We start from the raw sequence: 18,667 nt of genomic DNA, 5'->3' as shown, positions 1-18,667 counted from the left end.
TCTATGGTAAGGTGGATGGGGAGGTTTGGGAGTGGATAGGGGTGATGGTGGTGTGATGGGAATGGGGTAGACAATGCTGGTGTGTGTGAGTGGGGTTGGGGGTAGGTTGGGCTATCCATAGAACTGGGGCGGAGGGCTGTAGGAAGGAACAGGTAAACTCTGGGGAGGTAGAGGACTGTGGCTGAGAATACAATTATGGGAGTGTTCTTTTGGCAAATCTGGTAGGGGAGGGTCATGGTGCAGGGTGTCAATGGAGGGGGGGATGTGTGGAGAAGGGGGCACCTGGGACATGCCTCTATGGATTATGAATGTGTTCATCACAGACTATTATCTCAGTGGGTGGAGACCCACATACTAACCAACAAAATATTAAATTCCCATCCTGGGGAGTCCTGCTACATTCCCTAATAAAATGGCAAGAATCTCTAGCCATTGGTCTCTAGAAAAGAGACCAATACACCAAGCCCTCGATATTAAAGCTTGTACTTATGAGTCTTATTCTCGTAGAATTGAAACTTAGCCTAATCATATCTATTGCCTAAGAGTTACCTCCGGAAAACCTCCTTGTTATTCAAATATGGCCTCTCTTTAAGCCAAACACATTCACTTTTTAAAAGATTTATTTTATTTGTTTTTTTCTCCCCACCCCCTCAGTGTTTGTGCTTGCTGTGTCTGTTCCTCTTCCTCATTTCTTTTGGAGCCACCAGGAACTGAACTCAGGACCTCCAATGTGGGAGGGAGGTGCCTAATCGCTTGAGCCACTTCTGTTCCCTGCTTTGTTGTGTCTCTCATTAGGTTTTATTTTCTGTGTCTCTTGTTGCATCATCTTGTTGTGCCAGCTTGCTGCACCTGCCCATCACACCAGCTTGCTGTCTTCTTTAGGAGGCACTGGGAACTGAACCAGGGACCTCCCATGTGAAAGGCAGGGGCTCAATTGCTTGAGCCACATCTGCTTTCCCAGACACATTGATTTTTAACATGAATTATTGAATTCAGGATCATAAGACATGAGGTAATATGAACTGTTGGAATAAGTTATAGTATGGTGCTAAAATCCATGCTTTTAGGACTTAAGATTGGCTACTATGAAAATATGAATAGACATTTTCACCATAGAGAATATATTGTTCTCTTTGGGAAAAGACCAGACAGTTGTTTCCATAGATATTACAAGTATTTTTCCTTGAACTATCAAAATAAGAGAGAAATAGAACGTTCTTTGAGAAGTTTCAGTCACTTCATTAAGTTCGTAAGGGATCTGCAGACATTCACGTGTGAGAACAAGATTTAGTAGGATCAGAATTTCCATTTCAGGTCCAGTCAATAATTATTTAAGAATTTATTATATTTAAGGCATTGTTCCCAGTGCTGTACAGGATCCTTTTCCTTTATTACAGAAAGGACTTGGAGATTTGATATGTAAAATTGATGAGGAAGCCATTTGTAGGGAAAGATAAGTATTTTCAAGAAGTAGCATATTCGGTATACAATGATAAAATTATTTTGGATGGAATAGGGGATTCATGTAGCAGGGAATGGGTAATATTAGATAACTGGGGGGAAGTGGACTTTGGCCCAGTGGTTAGGGCGTCCGTCTGCCTCATGGGAGGTCCGCGGTTCAAACTCCGGGCCTCCTTGACCCGTGTGGGGCTGGCCCATGCGCGGTGCTGATGCGCGCAAGGAGTGCCCTGCTACACAGGGGTGTCCCCCACGTGGGGGAGCCCCACGCACAGGGAGTGCACCCATGGGGAGAGCCGCCCAGCGCGAAGGAGGGAGCAGTCTGCCTAGGAATGGCGCCCCCCACACTTCCCGTGCCGCTGACGACAACAGAAGCGGACAAAGAAACAGGACAAAGAAACAAGACGCAGCAAAAAGACACAGAAAACAGACAACCGGGGGAGGGGAGGGGAATTAAATAAATAAAAATAAATCTTTGAAAAAAAAAAAAAGATTACTGGGTGCGTGAAGTGATTAAAGGTTTCACAGGGATGAATTTGTTAGCACGTTTTGTATGCGCTGGAGTAGGAAGAAACCAAAGGAGTGGAGATCAATTGCAGGGTTATTGCTGTAGTATGTTATTTCCTTTTATTGACTTCAAGTTCCTAGAGGGGGAGAACTACATCTTGCCTTTTTAACTCTAGTACTGTGCCTGGAACATTGAGTATGGGTTCATCTGTGTTTGATCTTGATTTGTGATGGTGGGAATGGAAATAGATTAACATACTAAGTAATTAATTAAACAATAAATTATTTTCCAGGTACTGTATTTAAAAGACATTACAAAAGATGATCAACAGGGGCTAAGAATATTGAAGATGAGGAGAAGGGACACTCGGATTCTTGTACATGTGGCCATCAAACGTGGTATGTCTGGTAAATGAGACTGTCATTTATCATCTCTTTAAACCACCAGAACCCTTAGTTTCCTAAACCTCCCATTCTGGAGGGTATAGTTAACAACTTCATTGGTAACAAAAATAATGCTTGGTTTGAATTCTACATCCATTAGGGTCACTGGGACCTAAGCCCATTCCTGACATGGTGTTTTCTTATTTAGGTTGGCCCAAGTAACTCACAAGTTGTTTTTTTTTTTTCCCTATCCCCCAACCCCCCGCCCTGCTGTTTTTGCTGTCTGTGTTTATTTGCTGTGTGATCTTCTGTGTCTATTTTTCTTTTTGTTTTCTCTTCTTGTTTTTCTCCTCCAGGATTCACCGGGATTCAGTCCTGGGGACCTCTGATGTGGAGAGAGTTTCCCTGTCACTTGCGGCACCTCAGTTCCTAGTTTCTGTTGTGCCTCACCTTGACTCTCTCTCCCCTTCATCTCTCTTTTGTTGCGTCATCATCTTGCTGTGTGATTCACTTGCATGGGCACTTGGCTTGCCACGCAGGCACTGGCTTACCACACGGGCACTGATGATGTTATAACTGCTCCCTTAACTTTCACCGGGATCTCCTCCACCTGTATTATGATGACTTTATTAGACTCTGTAAAAGCATAAGCACATTCTTAAATATCTTTGTAATTTCTCTGGGCTTTATAGAAACATATTTGAATGGCATGACGTATGCCCAAAAATGTCCGTCGCCTAAGATAATAAACCTGCGCCTATGTGTAAATTCTGTCCTTCTGAGAGTAAGTTTCCTGCTCTCCATATACTGTATTGGTTGGCCTTCTGTTTGTTGAAGAGCCTTATACCTCACGCAAATGGAATCTGTTATGCCAGGAAAGTACATAAATTGGGTCCCTTTGGGCCCTTGCTTAACAAGTTAGTTTCAGACAACATTGAAATAGTATTTATGCTGTTCTTTTTACATGTGAGGAAACGAATATAATAAGGATAAACGATCTGCTTAGTATGACCAAATGACTAAGATTTATCCATTATAAGCTTAAGCTGCGCCCCCTGCCCTCCCCAACAATGGTGTGCTGGTAAATGCTTAACAATAGCTCTCCTGGAGAGAGAAGGGGCACTTGATTTGTAACTTTTGCCAATTTTCATGGTATAAATATTGCCAGTGTCACTGATTTCAAGTTCCTAATGTGACATTCCTGAAACTCAGAAAATTGGGGAGAGATGTACAAAACCAGCTGGTATGAGCCTGCTCAAGCACAACCCCACCTGGTACCTAATGTACATTTAGAATTTAGTTTTTACTCTTGAGCATCTGAACCACAGTCACAAAACTGTTTTCTTGTTGTTGTTAATACACATCTGCTTTTGGGAAGTCTTAATTCTGATGCTAAAGCCAGTCTTGGGAAGCTAAGTACACATTGCTAGTTGTTGGTTAATGCTCTTTCAGAGATAAAAGTTATTAATTTATGGATAGTCAATATACTTTTGCCCAGTTTTTCAAAATATCATGCAAGACAATAAGTGAGAGAATGTAAGATTGTCTTAGACAACTTTCAGATTCGAGCAGGAGGGGGATGCCTATTACTATCATGTGGCCGCAGGGAGGGCTTGTGTGATAGCAGACTCTTTGGATTAAGAGTTAAAAGGCTTGGCTGGTCCCAGTTGCCACTGTTTTCTAACACCAGTGCTGCCTCCAGCTGGCTGAGCTCCAGCTGAAGGAGAAGGGGGCTAAAGTAAAGAGGTCTCTATACTACGGCTGCTTGTACAAAGCAGAGTGCCTGCAAATTCAACCATGGTTTATCACCCAGACAGCAAATGGCTACAAGAGCCTCCGGCAAGACAGTGCTTTCTACTGGAGAGGTAAGGAAGCCTTATTGTTACAGGGCCAGTACTGGGGCACTCCGTAAAATCAGACATTTTAAGACGTCCACCAAGCTAATTCACAAATTTCCCTTCCAGTGTCCGGTGCTGGATATTGCTCAGAATTTCAAAAGAGATCTGCCTTTCCAGAGAGCAACTAGTCATGCTTTTCAGGAGGCAAGTGAGGCCTGCCTAGTTGGCCTTTTTGAAGACACCAACCTGCGTGCTATCCATGCCAAACATGTAACTAATATGCCAGAAGACATTGAGCTACCATGCCGCATACTTGGAGAACATGCTTAAGAATTCACTATGGGGAAAAGGATGTGGCTCAAGTAATAGGGCTTCTGCTTACCATATGGGAGGACCTGGCTTTGATCCCTGGAGCCTCCTGGTGAAAAAGAATAAGAGAAAGTGTGCCCGCGTGGTGAGCCGAGTATTCGTGCAGCGAGCCGCAAGCCGAGTCCCTGTGCAAGTGCCCACATGGTGAGCTGAGTGCCTGTGCGGCGAGTTGAGTGCCCACTCGGTGAGCCAGTGCCTGCACAAGTGAGTCATGCAGCAAGATGATGATGCAACAAAAGAGAGACAAAGGATAGAGTCGAGGTGAAAAACAGCAGAAACCAGGAACAGAGGTGGTGCAGCTGACAGGGAACCTCTCTCCACATCAGAGGTCCCCAGGATTGAATCCTAGTGAATCCTAGAGGAGAAAAAAATGAGAAAAGAAGACAAAAAGAGAAACAGATACAGAAGATCACACAATGAATGGACACAGACAGCAAAACAGCAGGATAGGGGGAGCGGGAGGGGGAAAATAAATCTTAAAAAAAGAAAGAATTAACTATGGGGTTGTGGATGTGGCTCAAGCAGTTGAGCGCCTACTTCCCACATGGGAGGTCCTGGGTTCAGGCCCTGGTGCCTGCTAAAAACAAAAACAAACAACAAGCAAACAAATAAGAAAACCAACTCAGGGAAGCAGATGTGGCTCAGTGATTGAGTGCCGGCTTCCCACATATGAGGTCCCAGGTTCAAACCCTCACCCTGGAATCTAAAAAAGAAAGAAAGAAAAGAATTCACTCTGGAAGTTGTGGAAAGATCACATAGTAGGAATCTCAGGATAAAGTCTCTCCACTTGAACAATTCTTAAGGGCAGGAACTGTTTTAAACAACTATTTAAAAGTTCCAGAATCCAGTAAAACACTGGGAGCTAGAGTTTTAGATGCTTGAGAGTAAAAACTAAATTTTATACTACACCATCCAGGGAAGAGTGAGTGGAAGAGGCTGGGAAAGTGGCTTAAAGACCAGTAAATTGCTTTTTCTGTGTGTAGTTACTGGTACCCATCCCCCACTTTCATAGCAGGCCGCCATGGAGAAGAAAAAGAGAAAGGGACAAAAGGAATATTCAAAGAAATAATGACAGAGGTCTTCCCCAAATTAGGAAAAGATGTAAATATGCACATCCAAGAATCCAAGAGAACACCAAACAGGATAAACATGAAGAAGAACACACCCGGTCAAATATTGGTCAAACTGTCAAATTCAAAGGACAAGGAGATAATTCTGAAAGCTACAAGGGAAAAGCAACGTGTTATGTAGAAGGGAGTCCCAGTTAGACTGAGTATCTATTTCTCATCAGAAACCAAGGAGATTAAAAAGGCATTGGGTTGTAATACTTAAAGTGCAGAAAGAAAACAGCTATCAACCAAGAATTTTATATCTGGCAAGACTTTCTTTAAAAAATGAGGGAGAAATTTAGACGTTCCCAAATAAACAAAAGTAGAGGGAGTTCATCACTGTTAGACTTTCCCTACAAGCTATGCTAAAGGGAGTTCTTCATACTGAAAGGGAAGGACACTAGATAAAAAGAAATAAAGACCTCAGGTAAAGGGAACCATTTGGGTAATTATAAGCACCAGTATTACTGTATTGTATTTTTTTATATGTAACTCCCCTTCTTATCTGATATCAGATAAAAGAGACTTTCAGCCAAAAAACAGTTATGAGGGATAATAATGGTCATTATATACCAACAGAGATCGATTCAACAAGAAGACATAACATTACAAATATATATGCATCTAACAGCAGATCAATAATATATATGAAGCAATTACTGATAGATTTGAAGGGAGAAACAGACAGTTCTATATTATCAGCAGGAGGCTTTAAAGCACCACTTTCAATAATGGATAGACCATTTAGACAGAAGATCAATAAGGAAATACAAGACTTTAATGATAGTGTAAATCAGTTAGACCTAACAAATATATAGAACACTTCACCAACAACAATAGAATACACATTTTTCTTGAGTGCCCATGGATCATTCTCCAGGGTAGACCATCTCTTAGGTAATAAAAAAGTCTCAATAAATTAAAAAATATTGAAATCATACAATGTATCTTCTCTAACCAGGAGAATGAAGCTAGAAATCAGTAACAGAGGGAGAAATGGAAAATTCACAAGTATGTGAAAACTAAACAATGTACTTTTAAACAACCAATGGGTTAAAGAGGAAATCACAAGGGAAATTAGGAAATATTTTGAGGCAAATGAAAATGAAAATACAACATACCAAAGCTTATGGGATGCAGCAAAGGTAGCTCTGAGAAAGAATTTTATAACTCTAAATGTTTATATTAGGAAAAAGAAAGATTTCAAATAGAAACCTAGGGAAACGGACTTTGGCCCAGTGGTTAGGGCGTCCGTCTACCACATGGGAGGTCCGCGGTTCAAACCCCGGGTCTCCTTGACCCGTGTGGAGCTGGCCATGCGCAGCGCTGATGCGCGCAAGGAGTGCTGTGCCACGCAGGGGTGTCCCCCGCGTAGGGGAGCCCCACGCGCAAGGAGTGCGCCCGTGAGGAAAGCCGCCCAGTGTGAAAAGAAAGAGCAGCCTGCCCAGGAATGGCGCCACCCACACTTCCCGAGCCGCTGATGACAACAGAAGCGGACAAAGAAACAAGACGCAGCAAATAGACACCAAGAACAGACAACCAGGGGAGGGGAGGGGGGGATTAAATAAATAAATAAATCTTTAAAAAAAAAAAGAAACCTAACCTCAACACTGGAAGAACTAGAAAAAGAAGAGTAAACTAAATCAACAGCCAGCAGATGGAAGGAAGTAACAAAGGTTAGAGCAGAGATAAATGAAATATAGGAAAACAACAGAGAGAATCAACAAAACCAAGAAAACATCAATAAAATTTACAAACCTTTAGCTAGACTGATGAAGGAAAAAGGAGAGAGGACACAAAAAACTAAAATCAGAAATGAGAAGGGGACATTAATGCGACGGCTTGCTCGGTCGGTAGAGGTGGGGTCTGGCTGCGGACGAAGGGTCGGTCCAGCTCTGGACGAGGGGTCGGTCCCGCTTGGGACGAGGGGTCAGTCCCACTTGGGACGAGGGGTCGGTCCGGCAGCAGACGAGGGATCGGTCTCACAACGGGTTGCGCGGTTCGGCTGACGGGGTCGCCCAGCGAAGCCGGCGACGAAGGGGTCGCCCGGAGAAGCAGGCGACGAACTGGGGACAAGGGAGGCCAGGCCCTTGTCGGGGGCTCTCAGGACTGGAGGGTGCACGGCAGAAAAACTACCGCGGAGACAAGGTAAACACGCAAGTCCACTTTATTGAGGGAGAGGCAACAGTTTTATAGGGGCTGGGGAAGGCTGATTGGTCGAAGCCACGCCCTGTTCTGATTGGTTGCCGGCGAAAGGTCAGTGGGCGGTACTGGACTGGGGAGGGGTGGTGGTTAGGGATTGGCTGTCGCTGTTGCTGGGGGAAGGGGCAGGGTTTAGGGATTGGTGGCTGCTGTTGCTGGGGTGGAGGGCAGACTTGAGTTTCCCCGCCCACGCCTGACTGTTGCTGCTGTCAGGGGGAGGGAAAAGGGCAGACTGGATTTTTCCGCCCACGCCTGGCTGTTGCTGCTGTGGGGGAAGGGAAAAGGGCAGACTGGATTTTTCCGCCCACACCTGGCTGTTGCTGCTGTCGGGGGAGGGGAAAAGGGCAGACTGGAATTTTCCACCCTGCGCCTGCGCAGGGAGAAAGAAGAAGACGGGTGCCGCCCCACAGGCATCATGTGGCGCCATCCTGGAGGAGGGGCGGCCGCGGAAGCATGGCTGCCGAGAAGGGGAGACCCGAGGGCACTCTGCGCCCATGCCGAGCTTCCTTCAGGGGTGGCGGTGGGCCCGACCAACCACCCTATTATGGGGGCAGCGGAATTAGGCCTACCGCGGCCGCTCCCCTCGCCAGGCCAGCAAACCACACTTCAGCCCGAGGGGTGACCGCACATTAATACCAACCTCATTGAAATAAAAAGGACTATAAGAGGATACTATGAATAACTACACGAAAAAATTAGATAACCTAATTGAAACGGAAAAATTCTTAGAAACACACAAATTATGATACTTACTCAAGAAGTAACAGAGCATCTTAACAAACCAAAACCTAGCAAAGAGATTGAATCAAAAGCTCCCAACAAAGAAAAGATGAAGACGAGATGGCTTTATGAGGTAAATTTTACCAGACATTCCAAGAAGAATTAACATCAGTCCTATTCAAACTCTTGCAAAAAACTGAAGGGTAGGTATCACTCCTTAATTCATTCTACAAGTTCAATATCACCTTTATACCACAGCCTCATAAAGATACCACAAGAAAAGAAAATTGCAGACCAATGTTTCTTCTAAATATGGATGCAAAAATCCTCAACAAAATAGTAGCAAACCAAATCCAACAGCATATTAAAAATAATTATATCACATGATCAAGTGGGATTTATCCCTGGTATGGAGGGTGGTTCAACTAAGAAAATCAATTAATGTTATCCACCACATTATCACAGGGAAGAGAAAAAAGACACAGAATCATCTCAGTTGATGCAGAAAAGGCATCTGACAAAATCCAGCACTACTTCTTGATAAAAACACTTAGAAAACTCTGAAAAGAAGGAAATTTCCTCGACTTGAGAAGGAATTATATGGAAAAACCCACAGTTAATATCCTATTCAATGATGAAAAACTAAAAGCTTTCCCTCTAAGATCAGAAACAAGACAAGGATGCCCACTGTCACCACGGTTATTCAACTTTGTAGGAGAAATTCTTGCCAGAACAAGTAGGCAAGAAAAAGAAATAAAAAGGCATCCAAATTAGAAAGGAAGCAGTATCCTTATTTACAGATGAATTGATCCTATATACAGAAAATCCCCCAAATTCCACAGCAGAGCTCCTAGAGCTAATTAATGAATTCAGCAAAGTGGCAGAGTACAAAATCAACACCCAAAAATCTGTAATGTTTCTATACACAAGCAATAAATAATTGGAAGAAGAAATGAAGAGAAAAACCCATTTACAACAACTAAAATAATCAAATACCTAGGAATAAATCTAAGGATGTGAAGAACTGTACACAGAAAACTATACAATATTGCTAGAAGAAATCACGAAGGACATTCCACGTGTATAGATTGGAAGATTAAATATTAAGATGTCAGTTCTACCCAAAATGATTCACAGATTTAGTGCCGCCTGAACAGCCTTCTTTGCAGAAATGTAAAAGTCAATCATCAAACTTAATGGAAGGGCAAGGGTCCCAACCAGAAAAAGCCATTGTGGAAAAAAAAGAATGAAGTCGGATGACTGCCTACAGAGCCTTAAGAGGAAGAGGAAGGCTGAACCCTGCAGACATGGCCCACCAACTTGCTTCAATAGGTGGCAACAGACTTTGGGTGAGGAAGTACTTCTTACGGTGTCTTGAGTTGGACTCTTTAGGGCCTTGTATCTGTAAGCTTTTACCCCAGATAAATACCTTTATAAAAGCCAACAGATATCTGGTACTTTGCATCAGCACCCTTTTGGCTGACTAATATAGTGTATTTCTCCTGTGAGTGTTCGCTCCATCATTTTTCAAAGCTGTGCTATGACTCCGTCTTTGGGTGACATTTCATTCCCTGGCATCAGCAGAGAGCCAGGTGCAGAGGGGCCTGCAGACGGCGGGCTCAAGGTATTCCCAGAGGCCTGCAGTGGCTGCAGGCAAGGCGCAAGCAGGGCTTTCTTAAGGACTTTCTGATCTTGCTTCAGCTTCTGCTCCACCTTGGTTACAGACTTGCTGTTTAAAGCCCTTTGGCTCCTATCAGTGCTGGCACTAAAGCCGTCGGCAAACCCGGGAACCTACCAGGACTCTGAGAATTCCATATATAAATACCGGATCTACTTCACAGCTTCCCACGTCAGGGTCCTGGGCGGGGCACCAGGCGCCCCCATTTGCCTCCGAATTTTCTGGAACCACATTGCTTTTTTCTGTCTCACGGGGCGCTGCTGGGCGAGAACCAGGGGCAAAGGCCATGCGTGGAAGCAAGATGGATGGCTGAAGAGCTGAATCACGGAGCTCCCAGGCCTTTTCTCCTCAGCAAGGGCTGAAGCCCTGCTCTGCACCCCACCCCGCCCAATCCATCACCTGGAACAATAGCGGCTGTAAGCATGCCGAACTCTCTAACGGGTGATGAAATACGTATTTCTCATATAATGCTTATAGGGCATTATTACTAATGCAGGGACCCGTGGTCCCACGGGAGCTGAACACCTGCCCCTGCACCCCTGATAAAGGTGAGAAGAAACAAAGGCCCCACTGGACTTCGGCGGCATCCCGGGCCGCGGCCCGCACCGCTTCACCTTGTGCAGCTCTCGCTCCTGCGGCTCCCATCTGATTCCGGTGGGTTTGGGCCATAGGCCCCCCCCCCCCCCCCCCCCCCCGGCCCGCCACCCTCTGGGGTCGCGAACCCTCAGCGAGGGATAGCAGTGCGAGCACACACTCGCGCAGCAATAGGATCAGAGCAACTGCCTGGGTTGATGGAAACAAACCTCTTGCAGCCCAGCCCTCCTGCAGCCCTAGCTTCCCGCAGCCCAGCCCTCCTGCAGTCCAGCCTTCTTGCAGCCCTGGCCTCCTGCAGCACAGCCCTCTTTCAGCCCAGGCTTCCTGCAGCGCCGGCTTCCTGCAGCTCCGGCCTCCTGCAGCCCAGCCCTCCTGCAGCGCCGGCCTCCTGCAGCCCAGCCCTCTTGCAACTCAGCCCTCCTGCAGCCCAGCCCTCTTGCAGCCCCGGCCTCCTGCAGCCCAGCCCTCTTGCAGCCCAGCCCTCCTGCAGACCAGCTCTCCTGCAGCCCAGCCCTCCTGCAGCCCAACCTTCCTGCAGCCCTGGCCTCCTTCAGAGCGGCAGCCTGGGGGGGGGGGGGGGGCGGGCAGGGAGGAGGGCGGGGCCGCAAGTCTAAGGGATTTTTACTAGGAGGCCAAGATCACTCAATTGGGAAAGAACAGTCTCCTAGTCCTAGAAAAAACCAGCATAGCTTAGATTTCAAGGCATTGCATTATACCTTAAAATGTTAGGAAAATTCAGTGTAACTTTTGCTCACAAGTCAGAAGGCAGGCAGAGCTACAGAAAAACATTAATCAGATGTAGCGTCAGCAAAAATATACAACTATACACTTCCGCGCTCGTTATCATTACTGGCATCGGTCAGTTATCTGTATCATCAGTCCTCACCTGTACCTTCACATCGGTACCCTCCTCATCCTTAACGCCCCAAGATTGCCTGACCCCAGGTCCCATGCATATTTCACGATTAACTGAGAAAGCAAAAACTAATTTTTCTGAACTGTGCTTAGACGTGTCACCGTAATGATTAACTTTCTTTGTTTCCACCGGTATAAAAGTTGTAAAAAAAAAAAACCCTTAATGGAAAAGCTGATTTGAGACTGTACATCTCCTGTCTCCCACCAGTGAATAAAGCCTTTTTTCCTTCTAGCCTAATTCAGTGTGTCTGTCTATTCTGCCTGCTGAGCAAAGGAACCCAGCCAAGGACCGCCCCTGCCCCTCTTCTGTCTCTTGAAAAAATGGTGCTGGGAAAACTGGATGTCCATTTGTAAAAGAAGGAAGGAGGGCCCATACATCACACCTTGTACAAAAGTCAACTCAAAATGGATCACAGACCTAAACATAAGAGTCAGAACTATGAGATTCCTAGAAGAAAGCTCAGGCAACCATTTTCAGGATCTTGTGATATGAAATAGTTTCTCAGACTTTACACCCAAAGCAGAAGCAACAGAAGAAAAAAGTAGGTAAATGGGACCTCAACAAACATAAAAATTTTTAAGCCTCAAAGGATTTTATCATGAAAGTAAAATACAACCTACAGAATGGGAGAAAATATTTAAAATCTGCATATCTGATAGAGGTTTATCCAGAATACGTAAAGAAATTCTTCAACTTAATAACCAAAAGATATACCAATTTAAAACACTTGAAGTGATGCTCAGCACCATTAGTTATCAAGGAAATGTGAATTAAAGCCATGAGATACCACTAACAATCACTAGAATGGCTAAATTTAAAAAGACTGAGCATAACAAGTGTTGGGAAGATAAGGAGGAGCTGGAATTCTCATACACTGCTGGTGGGAATGCAAAAAGGTAAAACTACTTTGGAAAATAGTCTGACGGTTTCTTAAAAAGTTAAACATACACTTATTATACAACTCAGCAATTTCACTCCTTGACATTTACACTCCAAGCATATTTCTATACAAAGACCAAAAAAGAAAAAAAGAAAAGACACCCCAATTTAAAAACTGGCAAAAGACTTGCATAGACATCGCTCCAAAGAAAATATATAAATGGCCAAAAAGCACATGAAAAGATGCTCAAAATCATTAGTCATTAGGGAAATGCAAATCAAAGTCATAATGATAGGCATTTCACTCCCACTAGAATGGCTACTAATAAAAGACAAAGAAATTATAAGTGTTGGAGAGGATGTAGAGAAACATGCATTGCTGGGGACAATATAAAATGGTACAACTGCCGTAGAAGACAATTTGGCAGTTACTTAGAAATTTAAGTATAGAATTACCATATGACCTGGCCATCCCACTTCTAAGTATATAACCAAAAGAACTGAAAGCAGCAACTCAAACAGATATTTGCACATCAATGCTCATAGTGGTATTATTCACAATTGCCAAAAGATGGCAGCAACCCCAGTGCCCATCAACTGATGAATGGATAAATAAAATGATATACACACGCACACGCACACAAAATGGAATATTATTTAGTCATAAAAGGAATGAAGTTCTGATACATGAGACAACATGGATGAATCTGGAAGACATCATTTTCAGTGAAATAAGGCAGAAACCAAAGGACAAATATTGTATAATCTCACTAATATGAAATAAGTAGAAAAGCAAACTCTTAGAGTCGGAATCTAGAATAGAGGTTACCAGGGGATAGGCTGGGGATGGGGAATAGGAAGTAAGGCTTAAAGTATACAGAGTTCCTATTTGGAGTGATGGAAAGGTTTTGGTAATGGATGGTGGTGATGGTAGCAGAACATTATAAATGTAATGAACAGCACCAAAATATATAAAAAACAAAATGTTGTGTTATATATATGGTAATAGAATAATTTTTTTAAAAAAATCCATGAAACTGAACTACACAAACAGTGAATCCTAGTGTAAATAGTGGACTATAGGTAATAGTACAATTATAAAAATGTGCTTTCATCAATTGTAATAAATGTATCACACCAATGCAAGGTGTTAATAATACTAAGGTGGTATGGGAATTCTGTAGTTAATGCACAATTGTTCTGTAAATCCATTACTTCTCTTAAAAAAAAAAAGAATTCACCTATGGGAAACATTTCATTCTCAAAAATTTTTTTTTCCTCTTCTTCTGATTATTGGTAGTTCTGAAAGTTAGATAGATTTTTCCCATAGGGTCAAAAGGTACCCAAGTATATGATTGTGAATGGAAAAATAGGGGAACCAAAATCAGTGTTTTGGCAGTTTTTTCATTTTCATTTATGTTTGAATTTTAATATTACTGTCAGGACCTAAAACATTAATTCAAGTCAGAGTGTCTCTGTGACCAAATTTCAACAGGTCAGCTTTGTAACAATTATAAATATGTCCATCAAGTTTTTCTGGACAATGCCAGCATTTTAGAAAAACTTTTAAAATTTAAAATTTTTAAAAAACAAGTAAATTCTTTCCTAATAGCAACTCGATGGTATTTATAACATTTTTATCATACAGTAGATTCCATTTATTCACTATACTTGTGTTGTACTGCACACAAGTATGTATTTTTAATGTCTGTTTTCTGTGCTGCTCCTGTAAATTTGTTATTAAAATACATTAAACAAACAAACAAAAAGAGTTAAGAGGCTTAGGTTCTAGTCTAAATCCTGCTGCAAACTAACTGTGAGATCTTCTCCACTAAAACTTGCTATGTGTTCGCTTCCACATCTGAAATATGAGAGAGTTGGGCTAGATAATCTGAAAGATCCCTTCCAATGCAATCGTTCAAATTACACAAACTAACATATAAAATGATAATGGGTTGTGCTGAAAACTTATAAACATAAAAATTATAAACACAAGGGCATTTTGAAAAATTTCAGTAGTGTTCTTGGGGATTTGCCAAAGCTGGTTCCCCAGATAGCCTTTAGCAGTGATGGTAGGATTTTGTAATAAAGTCATGAATAAAATTAGATTCCTGAGGGATACCCAGTGAAGTTAAGAGAAACTATTTATATTACATGAGGTTGGTTTTAACTAAAATTTTAAATATTGATTCCCTCTGATTAGACTATATTAAAAATATATTCAAAGACAAGCCAAAGTAAAAGATGGTGAAGGAAGGGTGCTGCCCACGTCAGCTGCTTGTTGGTTGTTTCCTGTTTGCCCAAGACCAAGTAGAACACTCCCCAGCAGCTCACGACTCCCAGGGGTGAGTTTTTCCAGGAGCGAGTAGTCAGCTGTGTCTAAAGTTGCTGAGGTTTACAATTTAATTTAATTCCCTTGTGCAATGTCTTAGCAGAATTAAGAATGTTAATCCAAATTCATAATACAGAGAGGGAAGAAATACATATGTTTATTTTTTAAAAGGGTTAGGTTATTTGGATGTGGAACTCATTTTACTGGACATATTAGCCAATTTAATGAGTCATATATTCTTATAATTAATTAATATAATCTCATAGCTCAATATTGATAATGATCTGTGGATCAAATAACCAAAAAAGAGTATTTGGTTTCTTCTTCCAATTTTTCTAAGAGCTAATTTGACCGTAACTCTGGACATATCACTAATGACCATCTCTGATTCTTTTCCCACTAATAAAATATATATCATCAGGGAATATACTCGACTGATTGGTGTTCCATGTCATCTTTCTTATATAAACTATACCCATAATTCATATTTCCTTTTAAATTTTATTGCAGTAACATAAATATAACAAAAATCATTTCAGGACATTAAAAAACAATATATGAATTTTTAATTGTGGTAAAATATGCATAACATAAAAATTATTTTAATCTTTTTATGTGGACAATTCTTTGACATTAAGTACATTGACATTACTGTGTAACTTTCACCACTATTTCCAGACTTTTTTTCTCATCCCAAACCAAAACTCAGGTTCATTTAGTAATAATTCATTATTCATTCCTCCCTCCTCCTCTGGTAACCACTATTCTCCTTTCTGTCTCTATGAATTTGCTTATTTTATGTATTTCATATAAGATAAATCATACAATATTTGTCCTTTTGTGTCTGACTTATTTCACTCAACATGATGTCTTCACAGTTCATCTATGTGGTAGCATGTACAACACTTCACTTCTTTTTAGGAGTGACTAATATTCCTTTCTATGGCTACACCCCATTTTGTTTACCCATCTGTTGATGAATACCTGGGTTGCTTCCACCATTTGGCTATTGTGAATAATGCTACATTGAACATTGGTGTATAAATAACTGTCTGAGTCTCTGCTTTCAATTCTTTGGGGGTATATACCTAGGTGTAGAATTCCAGGTCATGTCACAATTCTATATTTAGCTTTCTGAGGAACTGCCAAACTGTTTTCCAATGTGGCTGCACCATTTTACATTCCCACCAACAATGTACGAGGATTCCCATTTCTCTGCATCCTCTCCAACACTTGTTATTTTCAGTTAAAAAAAATTAATAGCAATCCTTGTGGATGTGAAGTGGTATCCCATAGTAGTTTTCATTTACATTTCTCTACTGGCTAATGGCGTTGAACATCTTTCATATACTTAATGGCCATTTGAATATCTTCTTTGGAGAAATGCCTATTCAAATCTTTGGCCTATTTTTAAATTGGGTTATTTGACTTTTTCTAGTTGAATTGTAAGAGTTTTTTTAAAATGTACTCCGGTATTAAACCCTTATCAGATATATGGTTTCCAAATATTTTCAACCATTCTCTGGGTTACCTTTTCACTTTCCTAATAATGCCTTTGGTATACAAAAGTTTTTAATTTTGATGAAACCCATTTATCTATTTTTTTCTTTTGTTGTTTGTGCATAAGGTGTAAAATCTAAAAATCCATTGCTTACTACAAGGTCCTGAGGACATTTACCTATGTTTACTTGTAAGAGTTTTATAGTATTTGTTCTTATATTTAGGTCATTGATCCATTTTAAATCAACTTTTGTATATGGGAGGGGTCCACACCAATTCCTTCACCTATAGATTACCAGTTGTCTCAGCACCAATTTTTAAGAGACAATTCTTTCCCCACTGAATGGCCTTGGCAACCTTTTAAAAAATCAACTGGCCATAGATGTGTAGATTTATCTCTAGATTCTCTATTTGGTTCACTGGTCTAAACATCTATCCTTATATGAGTACCACATTGTTTTAATTACTGCAGTTTTGTAGTAAGTTCTGAGATCAGAAGTGTGAGTCCTCCAACTTTTTTCTTCTTTTTCAAGATTGTTTTGGTTCTTTGGACCCCTTGCAATTCTATATAAATTTGAAGGTCAGCTTTTACTTTTCTGCAAAAAAAAAATGCTGCTAGAGTTATGGTAAGGATTGCATTGAATCCTAAGGTAGTTTGCTTTAGGCAGTATATTAAGTCTTACAGTCCATGAACATAGAATGCCTTTCCATTTATTTAGGTCTTCTTTAATTTCTTTAATTTTAGTTTTCTGTGTACAAGTCTTTCACTCCCTTGGTTAAATTTATTCCTAGGTATTTTGTTCTTTAGATGCAATTGTGAATGGAATTGTTTTCTTGATTTCCTTTTCAGATTGTTCATTATTAGTGTTCAGAAACCCAATTGCTCCTGCATCCTGCACGTTTGATGAATTTATTAGTTCTAATAGTTTTCTTTTGGATTCTTTGGGATTTTCTATATATATGATTATGTCATCTACAAATAGGGATGATTTGACTTCTTCCTTTCCAATTTGGATGCCTTTTATTTCTTTTTCCTGATGGATTTCTCTGGCTAACACTTCCAGTAAAATATTCAATAACAGTGGTTACAGTGGGTATCCTTGTCTTATTCCTGTCTCAGTGGGAAAGCTTTCAGTCTTTCACCATTGGATGATATTTGCTGTGCTTTTTCCATAAATTTCCCTTATCATGCTGAGAAAGATTATGTCTTTTCCTAGTTTCCTAAATGTTTTTATCATGAAAGGATGTTGGATTTTGTCAAATGCCTTTTCTGCATCAGTTCATGTGGTTACCCCCCTTGATTCTATTACTGTTCTGCATTATATTGATTGATCTTCTTATATTGAACTATCCTTACATTCCTGGAATAAATCTCACTTAATCAAGGTGTATAATCCTTTTAATATACCGTTGGATTCTGTTTGCCAGTATTTTGCTGAGGATTTTTGCATCTATATCCATAAGGGATATTAATTTGTAATTTTCTTTTCTTGTCCTCTCTTTATCTGGCTCTGATATTAGGGTAATGCTGGCCTTATAGAATGAATTAGGAAGTAATCCTTCCTCCTCTATTTTTTGGAAGAGTTTGAGAAGGACTGGTATTAAATCTTTAAATGTTCGTTAGGATTCATTGTTTTTCAACCAATCTACCATTATCTGCCTTTTAGTAGGGGAATATAATCCATTGACATTTAAGGTATTAACTGAGAAAGAAGGATTTAATTCTGCCCTATTATCTTTGCTTATAACACTAGTGATAGGTGTCGTCAACAGAATATCAATTTCTCTAAATGTGATGTAGCTATTATTATGCTGTACTGGTAACATCACAACCAACCAAAGCTGTGAGAGCTGCTCACTACCATCTCTGTTACAGAGTCAGAGTTTTCTGGAACATGAATTACATGAATGAAGTATAAACAGTTCTTTTTCTTGTGGAAAATTCCACTGAGATTGTCACTTTTACACATCATTGTGCCTTTCTAAAATTACGATTTGATTATTCATTAAGGTGGCTACTTTAAAATGTATAAATATTTGCATCAATTGGAATAAATTACTACAACACTTGAGCTCTCTTAATAAGACCAAGTGATACATAGTGTCCTTTATTTGTTTAAACCATGTTCTAAAATTAATATCTAAGCTCCATTCTGATAATAGTCAGATGGAACAAAATGT

The 18,667-nt window shown here is 41.0% G+C and overlaps 1 protein-coding gene and 1 pseudogene across 1 annotated transcript; one reads left to right on the top strand and one right to left on the bottom strand.

The window, feature by feature from the left end:
- The first annotated feature begins 4,169 nt into the window (after positions 1 to 4,169).
- LOC131273144 (histone H3.3A-like) lies at positions 4,170 to 4,517 on the top strand. The gene has a single exon (XM_058275389.1). The coding sequence runs from the start codon at positions 4,170 to 4,172 to the stop codon at positions 4,515 to 4,517; it is 348 nt and encodes a 115-aa protein (XP_058131372.1).
- A 5,553-nt stretch (positions 4,518 to 10,070) lies between these two features.
- On the bottom strand, positions 10,071 to 18,459 carry LOC101443428 (neugrin-like; annotated as a pseudogene).
- Positions 18,460 to 18,667: the final 208 nt, after the last annotated feature.

The sequence above is a fragment of the Dasypus novemcinctus genome, chromosome 13 (genome assembly GCF_030445035.2).
Source record: "Dasypus novemcinctus isolate mDasNov1 chromosome 13, mDasNov1.1.hap2, whole genome shotgun sequence".
NCBI lineage: Eukaryota > Metazoa > Chordata > Mammalia > Cingulata > Dasypodidae > Dasypus > Dasypus novemcinctus.
This window is presented reverse-complemented; position numbering and strand designations above follow the sequence as displayed.